This window comes from Meles meles, chromosome X, assembly GCF_922984935.1.
Source record: "Meles meles chromosome X, mMelMel3.1 paternal haplotype, whole genome shotgun sequence".
NCBI lineage: Eukaryota > Metazoa > Chordata > Mammalia > Carnivora > Mustelidae > Meles > Meles meles.
In genome coordinates, this window is record NC_060087.1 from 70605129 (window position 1) to 70619825 (window position 14697).

General features: G+C 40.1%; 1 protein-coding gene across 1 annotated transcript; it reads left to right on the plus strand.

The window, feature by feature from the left end:
* The first annotated feature begins 1531 nt into the window (after nucleotides 1-1531).
* POU3F4 (POU class 3 homeobox 4) lies at nucleotides 1532-2617 on the plus strand. The gene has a single exon (XM_045996184.1). The coding sequence runs from the start codon at nucleotides 1532-1534 to the stop codon at nucleotides 2615-2617; it is 1086 nt and encodes a 361-aa protein (XP_045852140.1).
* The last annotated feature ends 12080 nt before the right edge of the window (nucleotides 2618-14697 follow it).

Consider the following 14697-nt stretch of genomic DNA (forward strand, 5'->3'; position numbering starts at 1 on the left):
AACGGAAAGTCATTTTTTTTTTTTACTTCAGAAATCCAGCTGGGTATCCTGTGCTGCTTTTTCTCAGCTAGAGCAAATCTAAAATCTTTGCATTTTCACATCACTCAACTTACAAGCAATGCCTTTGCACAGGGCCGTGAAGTACATGGACTTGCCCTTCCCTAACTTGTAAAAGCTTAGGAGTACAAGCCTTTCTTGTTTCCTCTTAACCAAAATGTGAAAACATTCCTGTCCTCCCAAGCTGAAAGCAAATTCAAGCTGATGTGTGCGTGTGGGAGGGGGGTGCTTAATGCCAAACAGCCTGCCATCTCTCATCTCTCACCACTTTCTCTCTCTCTGAATTTTCAGGGCACACTAAATGATTTCCATTTACTTAACTTGTCTGGGATGGGGAGGAGGAGGGCAGTGCATGTTAAAAACAATTTTCCTAGGGGACACCATCAGGCACCCTAATCATGAATGTTCTCCTCTGTACCTACTGAAACTGGGTTCGCTAAGTGTCTGGGGTGACTGTGAGGGAGTGCTGTCCATTTAAGCAAGGACTGCCTCTGAAAGAAGTTGTGGGACCTCTGGTGCAAGCTAACATGGAGCAGTAGTAAAAACCAAGTTGTCCAATTGACCAACTGGATTGGAAGGCAAACTTCACAATAACTGAAATTGTCAGATTTTTGTCACATTCGATTTTACCTTTATCACATTAGATTTCCCCAGAAACTTCAAGTTGTTCATGCTTTAAATAAAAATTTTCAGAAGCAGGACATCTTTTTCTTAAATGCTTTCTGACCTTGGTATTGAGTTTCTCATAAATGATAAAATGAAATAAAACAAGTCAAAATAGTTCTTATTGGAATCATGGACTTCAGTCATAGATTTAGAGTCCTATCCAAAAGGGGTTCCTTTGCTCAAACTTTGTAGCAAGATTTTGGTTTGCAGTGCCCTGCATACAACTAAGCCAGAATGCTAAACGAATTTGATAAAAATCCCAATCCACGGACATTTAGATGACATTTAAACTGGTTATATTGTTTTCCTAATATATTTTTTCTTTCTCTATTTCGGTTAATCTAAATAATACAAAAGGAATTCTAAAACCATTTTGCTACTTCACCCCTTATCCACCCCACGACCCACCAAGCACGCACACACACACACTTGCCTCTTATACTTCCCCCTCCACTACAAACATCCATGAAGTCTGGGTGAGGTGGGGAGGGGGGAGGGGGGAAGGGTTAACCAAATGAACTGCCGTCACTCAGCCCGAAGCAGCCAATGGAGCCAAAAGATTGATTTACTTCCTGCTCTGGTCTCACTGAAACTCCAGTGCTTAGCGAGCCTAATTTGGAAAGTTAGCCCGGCCTCCCGTGCCGCCATTGGCCGAGCCCGTGGCTGGCCAGGCCTAGACGTGTTGCAATTGGACACAGCGCGTGCCGGTAACTCGCTCTCGCGGCTTTGCCTCCTCCGCACCATAGATGTCAAAGGCTGAAGCGGCTCCCTTTGCCACATTATAACTAGTAGGGGATCCTCATCGACCATGGCCACAGCTGCCTCGAATCCCTACAGCATTCTCAGTTCTAGCTCCCTAGTCCATGCGGACTCTTCGGGCATGCAGCAGGGGAGTCCTTTCAGAAACCCTCAGAAACTTCTCCAAAGTGATTACTTGCAGGGAGTTCCTAGCAATGGGCATCCTCTCGGGCATCACTGGGTGACCAGTCTGGGCGATGGAAGCCCATGGTCTTCCACACTGGCCACCAACCCCCTGGACCAGCAGGACGTGAAGCCCGGGCGCGAAGACCTACAGCTGGGTGCGATCATCCATCACCGCTCACCGCATGTCGCCCACCACTCTCCGCACACTAACCATCCGAATGCCTGGGGGACTAGCCCGGCTCCGAGCCCGTCTATCACGTCCAGCGGCCAACCCCTTAACGTGTACTCGCAGCCTGGCTTCACAGTGAGCGGCATGCTGGAGCACGGAGGGCTCACCCCACCGCCAGCCTCTGCCTCTGCACAGAGCCTACACCCCGTGCTCCGGGATCCCCCAGACCACAGCGACCTAGGCTCGCAACACTGCCAGGACCACTCGGACGAGGAGACACCAACCTCGGATGAGTTGGAACAGTTCGCCAAACAGTTCAAACAAAGAAGAATCAAGTTGGGCTTCACCCAGGCCGACGTGGGGTTAGCGCTGGGCACACTGTACGGCAACGTGTTCTCACAGACCACTATCTGCAGGTTCGAGGCCTTGCAGCTGAGCTTCAAGAATATGTGCAAGCTGAAGCCGCTGCTGAACAAGTGGCTGGAGGAGGCTGATTCATCCACAGGGAGCCCGACCAGCATTGACAAAATCGCCGCTCAGGGCCGTAAGCGTAAGAAGCGAACCTCCATCGAGGTGAGTGTCAAGGGCGTCCTGGAAACGCATTTCCTCAAGTGCCCCAAGCCTGCCGCGCAGGAGATTTCCTCGCTGGCAGACAGCCTCCAGTTGGAGAAAGAAGTGGTGCGTGTCTGGTTCTGTAATCGAAGACAGAAAGAGAAAAGAATGACTCCACCAGGGGATCAGCAGCCACATGAGGTTTATTCGCACACCGTGAAAACAGACACGTCCTGCCACGATCTCTGACTGCAGGAAGCAAGAAAGCGGCCCGCCGCGCTGGGAGCAGTGCGGAATTCTCTTTCTCTCCCACTCTCTTCATTTCACTTCAGCTTTATTATTGCTATCTAGAGACATAGCAATATCTAGATATCTAGATAGGGCTCTTCTCTCGCTCTCTCCACCTCCCTACCCATATTTTTTTTCTCTCTTTCTTTCTTACTCCCCCCCCCCAAATAGGGGATTCTAACTTATATTTAAAAAGGAAACACACTCGTACGCCTTCAGGCTTCTCAAGGCTGATACACAGTTGCGTTAAGCAGTCCAGGCAGGGAACTCATTTATAGTCTGCCGCCTCCCGCCAGGGAAGTGTTTGCCCCAATCTTTTCTGCAGATCAATACATATTGTTTACTTCGAGTAAGGTCTGTTGGGTTGCTCCTCTCTTCGAAGAACAAGCAGTGGAGTAACTTGGGGGTGGGGTAAAGATGGGGGAGGGGGGAGGGAAGACAGATGTGTGCCTCTGAATAACCTTTCAGCGCCTTGGTTATAGCAGCTGTATTTCAGGTGAAATCTGTTTTACAATAGACTCGTTTTGCATTTTTTAAAACTTCTATAGCGTTTCTAAATGTCTGCGGTGTTTTACTACAAGCTGTACACAATATTTGTGAGATGATTTGTATCTAATCGGCCACTCCACGTTATTATTGCTACTATGATTATCCTTTCATTGAGCTGGCGGTTTTCAAATTGCTTAAAAAAGGGAAGGGGGTGGGAGGAGGAGGGGAAGAGATGCCTACCCACCCACCCACCCCCTACACTAAATCTGTATGGAGAAGAGAGGTACAATGGATAGAATTGTTCATGATGATAGAGGAGATATATATCTATCTATATCTATAGAAAGATAGATATAATTTTTTAAGAGGGCAGAGTGCCTAGGGTAGGCAGAATAGGCAAGCCGATTGGGTTTGCAAAGTACTGTGAAGTAGGAGAGGAGATTTTGAAGCTTTCTGCCCTCCCTCCCTCGATCTGTGGAGTCCTCGCAGACTTCTACAGAGCAGATCTGGGTGCCTGAAAAGGATTTGCGGGCGGTGCCCGACAAAAGAGGTCGGCCTGAGCAGCTAAGAGGGCTCTGCACCTACGGAGGTCCGGAATGCTTGCACTCAGAGCTCCCCACGGGTCCCGCGCCTCACCAGGACCGCCAGCGCGACCCCACCTCCTTCTTCCTAAGCGAAGGACTTTGCCTTCACACACCATTGCTTTCCCTGGAGAAGACGACCCTGAGATGCTGGCGACAGACTGAGTCAGTGCCTCCCAGTTCGGTTCAGCTCCAGTTCACCGCCCGCTCCCTGAGTGAGAAACCGTCGGGGAGGGGTGGCGAGTGGGGTGGTAAACAGGTGCTCTCTGCTCCGCGCAGAACGGCAATGAAATGGTTGGCAAAGGTCACAAGGATTCTGCTCTAGCTTCGTTACCACCTCCTCTCCCGTATATACATATCGCTGTCTCTAAATGGGCTGGCGGGAAGCCATCTCCACACCTCTGACAAGCACAGCTGTTAGAAGCCCATAGCGAAGATTAAGCTAGGTAGCGAGAGCCCGGGAGTCTGGGTTTCTCGGTGTTCTTGTTTTTTTATTTTGATTTTTAATCTCTGTTCCTGTGTGTATGCGTGTGTGCCTGAGTGCGAGTGCAAACGTGTGTGTGTAGATAGCTGTGTGTATCGTATTACTATTTAGAAAAAAAAATTACATAAAATCTCGCTAGGCTGTGTAGAGATCCAAAAAAAAAAAAAATGCAGTTGCTGTGGCTTTATTGCTCGCTCTCAAGTCTACACGCCAAGTCCACAGGAGCACCTCATTCTCAATGAGCACACATGTGCAGGGCAGGACAAGCACCCAACACCCACAGGCAGCCCGCCAGACATCGCTGGGGGCTCCGCATGCCTGGGTCGGCTGCCTGACCAGATCTTCAGGTGCAGCTTCAGTAGACAAAGCTTCAAACTACCTAAGGACCAAAATGCTTAGGGACCCTTGTGGAAGATAGCTAGTATGGGCTGCCAGGCTTCTGGTCCACCACACTGTGTCTCCCCCAGCTGCAGGTTGAAGGACATGACTTAATTCAAATCCTGGACCCTTTTTTCTTTTTTGTTAGAAGTCTGCATTCTGTTGGTAGTTGGATTTTAGTTCTGGAAATTTTTTGTTTGTTTTGTCTTTCCACACTGAGTTTGTGTTTTTTACAACACACTGAGTTTGGGTTTTTTGTTTGTTTGTTTGTTTGTTTGTCTTGATTTTTCCCCTTTTGTAGTTAAGTACTATGGTTCAAACCTGAGTTAACCCAAATATTTCTGCTGACTTTATAATTGTACAGTTTTGTATATTATACATTTTTGAAGCTATTAATTTAAAGAAAGATCATTTAGTTTATTCATTTAGTAACTGATGTATAATAAACACTATTTTCATTAAGAGTTGCTTTTTCAACTATTTTATTCAAATACCTATTGCAGTTGCCAGCAATTATTTATTTTCAATAAATTCTGCATTATGTTTTAAAGAAAACTCAAAGATGAGTTGGGTGTCAAAAAGAAAACAATTCGCTGTAATGTTTGATGTGAACAGTTTTAGTCAAGGGGTTTATATTGACACAATATTTTATTGTTGTAAAAGATTTAAAATAAAACATTTTTCCAAAAAATATTGTTTTTTTCTCTTTCCTCCTTTTATAAATTGTGTGGTGTGTGAAGTGAAGCATTTAAATAGAGGCACATTTCTGGTAAGCAGCACATCTGCTCTGCTTCAGGTTAGAAATCTTTAGTCAATGTTTTGATTCTTGATTCTGTCCCTCTGACTTTTGGCCCTTCATACACTGGCACACACAGCGGGGCCTGTCATCGTGCACTTGCCCACGCTCATGCAAAACACACCCTAAATGGTGGGAAATAGAGTGGGGAAACCTGCAGGATGGGGTATTATTTCAGGAAGTGTAATATTATTAATGTTCTCTGAAAGGAGTGTGTCTATCTCTAGTCCAGCAGACAGACCTGTCTCTAATACTGCCCCTCCTGAAACTTAGGACCCAGACCTTCGCTAAGGTTTTCCTCTTGCTTCCCTGCAACCACTCCTCTTCTGGTTAGAGACCAGTACCCTTCTGGTAGATGAGCCCTCATTCACCTGAGGAAGGATGAAAAGATGACTAAATGTAAAAAGTGCTGTCCCTCTTAAGGCTCCCGCTGGCCCCAGAAATTCTGATAAACTGTTGTCCATTTAGTGTTGCCCAGTAAAGCTGAATTCTGTTCCTTCCTATATGACTTAGGGTGGAAGAAAAAATTATTAGAGACATTTGGAGGAGAAGTTTAATGTATTATTCTTCTTTCCACTCCTATTTACTATTTTACCTCTGTTATTTTGTCACAAGACCCTCCTTTAAAAAAAAGGGACAGTTACCTTTAGTGATAGCTGAGGAGTAATTTACTGAATCAGAAGTAGTTTGTTGTAAGGCTTTGTATGTACACACAAGACTTATCCAACTTTTTGTTTTAGCAGATGCATATCAAGCAATAAACAAGACATTTAGCTATAACTTTCCTACAGTAAATCCCTTCTCAATTCATATTCTAAAATGTTTCTTGGTAAACAAAGCAAATCATTAAATCACTTTAATAGGTAAAGATTATCACATGTAATGTCCATCATCTTTTAGATTGCCTAATTATTTACAGCTGCACAGTGCACAATGCACATGTAAGTGTTGTGAATGAAATATGCTGCATGTTATTTGTATGCCCATAGGCATATCTCTCTTTATAAATAATACTGATTTTATAGAGATGTGTCTACAATCACAAAACATATAGTCTTAAATCTGTTGGCTCTCTTTCTGTTCATACCAGCCAACCTCTTTCTCTTCCAATATCCTATATGATTTTAATTGATCAAAAAGTTATAGCTTCTCATTAAAGTATACAACAACCAACTAGCAATGCATTCTAAAGTTTTTAATGAGGCCATAAGCAGATGCTCTAGGATATACTTACATAAATTTGTAGATATAGACATCTGTTACTATTCATCAATATTTTTACTATGTATTAATGATACATATATTTTACACATGTTTACAAGGCTTGTTTCTTTTATTGACTGTTTTCTCTTTCTTAAAATATAACTAAGGCCTAGTTGCCTTTTATGAGGTCCTTTTTATCAACCTTGTTATATCATTAACATAAAATTTTCATTAAAATTCAGGGGATGTTGGTGCCTTTGCCTAGGACTTTCTTTGTATTGAGGTTGCTGCCATCCCATTACCAACCAAAGTCTTTGTAGGAAAAGCAGCTTTGGCCTCTGTTTCTCTTAGACCTTCATAGCAGTGGCTTTCTCTCCCATAATAAGAATTTGTGGGTTCAATAATAATAATATTTTATGGGTGGAGGTAAAAGTTTCATCCCCATCACCAGATCAGAGCAATAGAAACTTAAGAGATTGTGAAGGGGGTGAGATTTTGGAAGCAGTCGGATGTGAAAAGAGCAAGTATGTAGATGCTACAGATATTTTAACAAAGTCAAATATAAGAATCAAGTATGTGTTTGTATGTATACATGATTGTCTACATGGTTGCGACTCTCTGTATTTATAACAAAATAAATTACTAACCTCCAGCATGTATCTTCCCAACAATAAAAGAAGAGAAATAATTATTCCTGGGAATTGGTTTCTTGTCTTTAAAAAGAAAGGGGCAGGGGAAACCATTGTCTACATTAGTACATGGGCTGTGTTTGTCTTCAATAAAATCAAACACTGTTCCCTTGGAAATATTTAGCATTCAGATATTTCCCTTGCTCCCAAGTCAGGCTGTTGTTGCTTTAATTGCCTGTAGGCTACAAGCAGAAATGTAAATTTCTGTTTTTACTTTAAAAATATCTTTTTCAGTAAGGAGGGAAGAAAAAAAGAGGGAAATGGATTAGTGGAAAATGATTAGAGGTTAAAACATAGTTTTTGCAAAACAAGAATGTATGTTTTTCTACCTGTCATATTCTTTCAAAGACACATATGAAACTTTAGGATTATGGAAATTATTTCTATGAATTGGCATTGAAAGTTCCCAAAATATGGCTCTTTCAAAAAGTTTTCAAATCAAGAGAAGTAATGATGCAAAACACTACCATGTATATTGGTATCACTTGTACAAATGCATTCTCTAAAATAAAGGATAGAATATTCTTTATACATGCCCCCAAATAATAGTTTTAAAAATATAAATCCTACTTTTTACTCATTTAGAGATGTTAATTGTTAAAGCACTAAGAAAAGTGGATATAAAATATATTTGAAATCATAAGAGACTATGGGCTCTGAAAAACAACCTGAGGGTTTTGAAGGGTCAGGGGTGGGAGGTTGGGGGAACAGGTGGTGGGTAATGGGGAGGGCACGTTTTGCATGGAGCACTGGGTGTTGTGCAAAAACAATGAATACTGTTACGCTGAAAAAATAAATAAAATGGAAAAAAATATATATATATTTGAAATCAATTAAGTTTTTTTAATAAGATGAAATAAAATACCTTTTCTTAAGAGCACTGTTGATGGAACATTTCTAAAATCCAGGTATTATTTAAAAGAACACAGTCTTGAAAACAAAAATCCAGTTAAATTAGGCTGCCTCTAAAAATGTGGGGGTAGGGAAGGTCACATGCAAGAAACTAGATTATTGTTTCTATAAAAAGAGTACACAAAATTAAACCCTTGTGTCTTCCAGTTAAAAAATACATTAGATTTTATGCTTTCTTTCACAAATGTGAGTATAGAACTTTCACTTATTCACACATTATCTGACTCACTAGCTAGAACACTGGGTTCTCTTTACAAACTTGTTTGTTATCAAGGAGGATTTAGTATAAGATGGGTTCATCTTGGATGACTTCCAAGGGGGCTTGTTTGCTCAACTATCAAAAGGCCTTATTATTAGGTGGTTTCACTCTGTAAGGAAGAGAATCATAGTACAGCTGGTTTTTGGGTGAAACTCTACAGTATTTAATATATGTATATAGACATACTTACAACTGTAACCTTGCTCCCTCCTGCATCCCCCTCCTTCTCTCCTTATACTTGCATACTGACAGGGTGATATAAGAGAAAGCAGGTTGTTCTCAAAGACAAGAAATAGATCATCTTATTGACAATTCATTAGGTATGTCTCTTCAGCTCTCCAGCCACTCAGTTTCCACACTATTCTGGTATAGCCAACTGAAAAGACCAAAAAAAATCATTCTACCAAACTCTTGTTTTATTTGTATAATGCCAAAAAATAATCTAGTTTGAGTGATCCTCCCCCAAACTCTGACCCACACACAAACTGAATTGACTGCTTGCATTGTCATCTTGTAAACAATGTCTGTTATATAGCATTGACTCTTGGGAGAAAGGGGGGTCATGTAAACATTTTTCATATTACTTGCTTCTCATCTTCCCCAATGACTTTGCACAGACCAGAGAATTTCATTATAATGTGGCTGATTATCTCCTAGATTTGACCAGACTGGAGACAAGCCTTTACTCTGCCCCCTTTCACAGATAGAGAAAAGCGTCCTATAAAAGTGTACTTGTAAAGTGTGTGTTAGTATCCCCCCAAGATCAATATTAAAGAGTAGTTTGTTCCACAGAATTTATATCTGGTAAAAGATTTTCCTTTCCTTAATACTTGCAATCTGAGCACAAAAAAACCACACACATACCCTCACCACCTGCTAAGATCACTGCTTGATGTCGTATTTTGAAAGTACAGAAGTAGAAGGCTATAGACCAGGAGCAGTGTTAATTGGGCTTCAAATGGCATATGATTCCAAAATGCAGAAAAAAAACTATGTGAATGGATTCATTGCACAGAAGAATACCATTTTTCTTAATGTTTTACTATTCACAGTGTACCTGCAGAGGTGTTGGTAGTATTCGTGTTTAATTAATATCAGTTTTTTTTCTTTATTGCCACAGGAGCACACATTTATACATATATAGAAAAGGTCAGAATCAAAGACAGAAGTCTGTTTTAAACCTGTGGAGGCCTAGAAAAATAACAGAAAAAAAACAGATTTTGAAATTTATTGGATAAGCAGAGACTGTGTCTGTCCAAAACAATGTACAATAGTCACTGTTAACAGATAGGGATTGACTTGCTCAACTGTGAACAGGGATTTTCTACAAATGAATCATTTTATCATAAGAAGAGGAGCTGAGTGTGTTTAACCTAATATTCTGAATTCTGAGCCTTGAGGGCAAGAGTAGTTGAAATTCTAGATAAACATATTTTCCTTAATCACATTCATTTTCTATGTTATACCTGGCAGAGAAAATCCAAACTTCTCCAGAATTTACATTAAAACTAAAACTAAAGTAATATTTCAAAGTACCTCTTTCATCCATCCTGAGTCTTCCCTCTACCACTGTCCATGAATGAGTAGACATTGTTGGCTCTATGGATGTTCCTCACTGGCTTCCTTAGGACAGGTCTAAGGAAGCTCATATAAAAGGAATTGTAGGACAAAAGGCTTGCTGCCCACCCTGAGAGCTTCAGTCTCTCATCTGCAGTGGAAGTTCAAGTTTTATAATTTCTTCCACGCCTTAGTGCTCTGCTTCTGCATGTGCTAGTTTGATGTCTTCTCCTGAAGACTAACTGGTTTTGTTTTCAGTGGATGACAAGTACGTCTACAAGTGGATAATTTAGAAATTGCTGATTAAAAATAATTTTATTTTCTGGAGCTTTGTGCATCAGATTTGTACTTTGTACTGCATTTATGCATGATTTAGAGAACTTGCAAATAGAAGAATCCAAATAAAGGCAATAAGATTTTCAATTTATGCACTACCTTTCCTCCTTAAGGATCCCTAGGCACTTCAGAAATGATGTATACAATATACTCTGCAACAACCAATATGCAAATCACAACAAAATCACCACTTCAGGCCACATAAAATGACCACACTCAGTCCAGGCAAAAACTCATTAATATCAATAGGAGTTCTGTGCGCAATTGAAGGGCAGTCAGTATATGCCATGGGTCTCATTCATTGCTGTGTGAGAATATAAAAGTATATGTCTCTAACTGGAAAGGAATAAAGTCTTACATTTTAAATGCTTGTCATATTTGAAGAAAAAATGCAAAAGGAAGTCACATACATTCGATAATTTTTGCTTAAATTTATCTTTGAGCCTTTTGGAGAAAAACATTATTTGGTAACTGAAAAACCAGTAATATTCAAAAGTAATTGTGCATAATATTTTAAATTAAAATTGTTATAAACATCTGTAAAAAAAAGCTTAAATGGAAAAATCTTAAACTTACAGTCTCTTGGCTGTTTCTAATTACACACACACACACACACACACACACACATGCATGCACGCACGCACAGAAAGTACACACTCTGGACTAATTGTTTTAAAAGTAACCATTGAAACTGTTCGTAAGCTAATAATCACCATGCAAGTAACTCCTCCCACCCCCCACTAACACCACCCAGTTTGTGTTTTGTGAAAATGAATAAGCTGTTCAGTTTTTTTAAAAATGAACAAGCTGTTCAGTTGAAGGGGGTGGATTCGGTATATTGTAAATATATTAAGGTAAAGGGGGCTTTCAGGACAGGGACCCTTAATACTCTAATAGAGAATAATTTATTTTCTGGCTCACTTTAACCTTTTTGACTATGGGATATGTGAAACAAATGGGAACTCCTCTTTAGTGAAAGCAGTGCAAACTATACTATCGTTACCTCTTGATAGCATGTGAGCTCTTTGAAAAAAATTCTGGAAAACACATCAAAAAATTAACCTACCTGCAATGAAGCTGGGTATTTACTGGAAAATATTTGTTGATCTAATCTCTTTGTGCCTGCCCTGACCCTGTTCCATGTCTCTGGCTGTCAGAATTGTGCAGTCCCTACTCAAAGCTCAATGTCAAATTAAAAAGTGACAAGAATGGGGCAGCATAATAATAGCTTAAAGCTGTTCTCCACCTTTCCACATACAAACATATGAATTTCAAAACCCAGTATTTTTTTTGTTAGATAAATTTATTCAGATTTTACATGGAAGTTGGTGGAATAAAAATAGCTACAATATCCAATTTAACACGTGTATTATTTAGTTGGAGAGTATTAGAGATATTGTTGTCAAATTAGGTGCCACTCTCCTGTATTTTTGTTGTTACTTTTGAAAAATACACTCTCCAATGTAAGCACAAGATTTGTTTATACTACTTTGATAATATCATGCATGTTTTTGAACCCCAGCTAAATGCAATTGTTAATTGACTATATGTCAATTAGACACTGAGAGTCATTGCATTATTTGTAAATTCCTAAAAGTGTATCTAGCTCTGATGAGATTAAATTATGTTTGTAAGGAAATTTTTTTTCTTAAATTTATTTATTTTTTTCAGCGTAACAGTATCCATTGTTTTTGCACAACACCCAGTGCTCCATGCAAAACGTGCCCTCCCTATTACCCACCACCTGTTCCCCCAACCTCCCACCCCAGACCCTTCAAAACTCTCAGGTTGTTTTTCAGAGTTGTAAGGAAATTTTTAAAAGGGATAAAGTGCAGAAAGATAAACACATTGTAAACTTCTAAAACTCCCTTCCTGTTTCTCCTCTCCACACTTTGAAAATTTGGGATAAATGTTAGGCAACATGAGCAATACAAAATGTTTCTCTCTCTCCTAATTTTCATCTCTTTACCCTTTAGATAATTAGTCTATCCAACAGTTCTGCAATTAATAACTTGTGTTTGAATTAAGGAGGAGTGTAAACTTCACCAGCAAATGCTGAGAATCATACTCCAGCAAGATTCTGTGTGATTGTTCTGCTCCAACGATGGTTTTCATTGTATGAGATTTATGACATGGTAAAAACACAAGGCTAAGAAGAGCAAGAAAAATAGATTTCCGGATCAGAAATTCTTGTTGCAAAATTTAAGGGCATTGTTATTTAAACAAGAAAGGGGGAAAAAAAAACCAAAAGCATTGCAAACCCCCCTTTTGTTTGTTTGTTTGTTTGGGGGTTTTTTTGGGTTTTTTGGGGGTTTTTTTGTTTGTTTGTTTGTTTTTCTTTATTTATTTTTTCTTTATTTTTTCTTTTTTTAATTTTATTTTTTTTATTCGTTTATTTGTTTATTTACAGCATAACAGTGTTCATTGTTTTGGCATCACACCCAGTGCTCCATGCAGTATGTGCCCTCCCTATTACCCACCACCTGGTTCCTCAACCTCCCACCCCCCACCCCCACCCCCCACCCCTTCAAAACCCTCTGGTTGTTTTTCAGAGTCGATAGTCTCTCATGGTTCATCTCCCTTTCCAGTTTCCCTCAACTCCCTCTCCTCTCCATCTCCCCATGTCCTCCATGTTATTTGTTATGCTCCACAAATAAGTGAGACCATATGATACTTGACTCTCTCTGCTTGACTTATTTCACTCAGCATAATTTCTTCCAGTCCCGTCCATGTTGCTACAAAAGTTGGGTATTCATCCTTTCTGATGGAGGCATAATACTCCATTGTGTATATGGACCACATCTTCCTTATCCATTCATCTGTTGAAGGGCATCTTGGTTCTTTCCACAGTTTGGCGACCGTGGCCATTGCTACAATAAACATTGGGGTACAGATGGCCCTTCTTTTCACTACATCTGTATCTTTGGGGTAAATACCCAGCAGTGCAATTGCAGGGTCATAGGGAAGCTCTATTCTGAATTTCTTGAGAAGTCTCCACACTGTTCTCCAAAGTGGCTGCACTAACTTGCATTCCCACCAACAGTGTAAGAGGGTTCCCCTTTCTCCACATCCTCTCCAACACACGTTGTTTCCTGTCTTGCTAATTTTGGCCATTCTAACTGGTGTCAGGTGGTATCTCAATGTGGTTTTAATTTGAATCTCCCTGATGGCTAGTGATGATGAACATTTTTTCATATGTCTGATAGCCATTTGTATGTCTTCGTTGGAGAAGTGTCTGTTCATATCTTCTGCCCATTTTTCAATATGATTATCTGTTTTGTGTGTGTTGAGTTTGAGAAGTTCTTTATAGATCCTGGATATCAACCTTTTGTCTGTCCTGTCATTTGCAAATATCTTCTCCCATTCCGTGGGTTGCCTCTTTGTTTTGTTGACTGTTTCCTTTGCTGTGCAGAAACTTTTGATCTTGATGAAGTCCCAAAAGTTCATTTTTGCTTTTGTTTCCTTGGCCTTTGGAGACATATATTGAAAGAAGTTGCTGTGGCTGATATCGAAGAGGTTACTACCTATGTTCTCCTCTAGGATTCTGATAGATTCCTGTCTCACGTTGAGGTCTTTTATCCATTTCGAGTTTCTCTTTGTGTACGGTGTAAGAGAATGGTCAAGTTTCATTCTTCTACATATTGCTGTCCAGTTTTCCCAGCACCATTTATTGAAGAGACTGTCTTTTTTCCATTGAATATTTTTTCCTGTTTTGTCGAAGATTATTTCACCATAGAGTTGAGGGTCCATATCTGGGCTCTCCACTCTATTCCACTGGTCTATGTGTCTGTTTTTATGCCAGTACCACTCTGTCTTGGTGATCACAGCTTTGTAGTAAAGCTTGAAATCGGGTAACGTGATGCCGCCAGTTTTGTTTTTGTTTTTCAACATTTCCTTAGCAATTCGGGGTCTCTTCTGATTCCATACAAATTTTAGGATTATTTGCTCCAGCTCTTTGAAAAATACTGGTGGAATTTTGATCGGAATGGCATTAAAATTATAGATTGCTCTAGGCAGTATAGACATTTCAACAACGTTTATTCTTCCAATCCAAGAGCATGGAACAGTCTTCCATCTTTTTGTGTCTTCTTCAATTTCTTTCATGAGTGTTCTGTAGTTCCTCGAGTACAGGTCCTTTACCTCTTTGGTTAGGTTTATTCCCAGGTATCTTATGGTTCTTGGTGCTATAGTAAATGGAATCGATTCTCTAATTTCCCTTTCTGTATTTTCATTGTTAGTGTCTAAGAAAGCCACTGATTTCTGTACATTGACTTTGTATCCTGCCACGTTATTGAATTGCTGTATGAGTTCTAGTAGCTTGGGGGTGGAGTCTTTGGGGTTTTCCATATAAAGAATC

What these genes read in the sequence shown, in the direction of transcription:
- POU3F4 (XM_045996184.1), top strand. Translation starts at nt 1,532, where the DNA reads ATGGCCACAGCTGCCTCGAATCCCTACAGCATTCTCAGTTCTAGCTCC.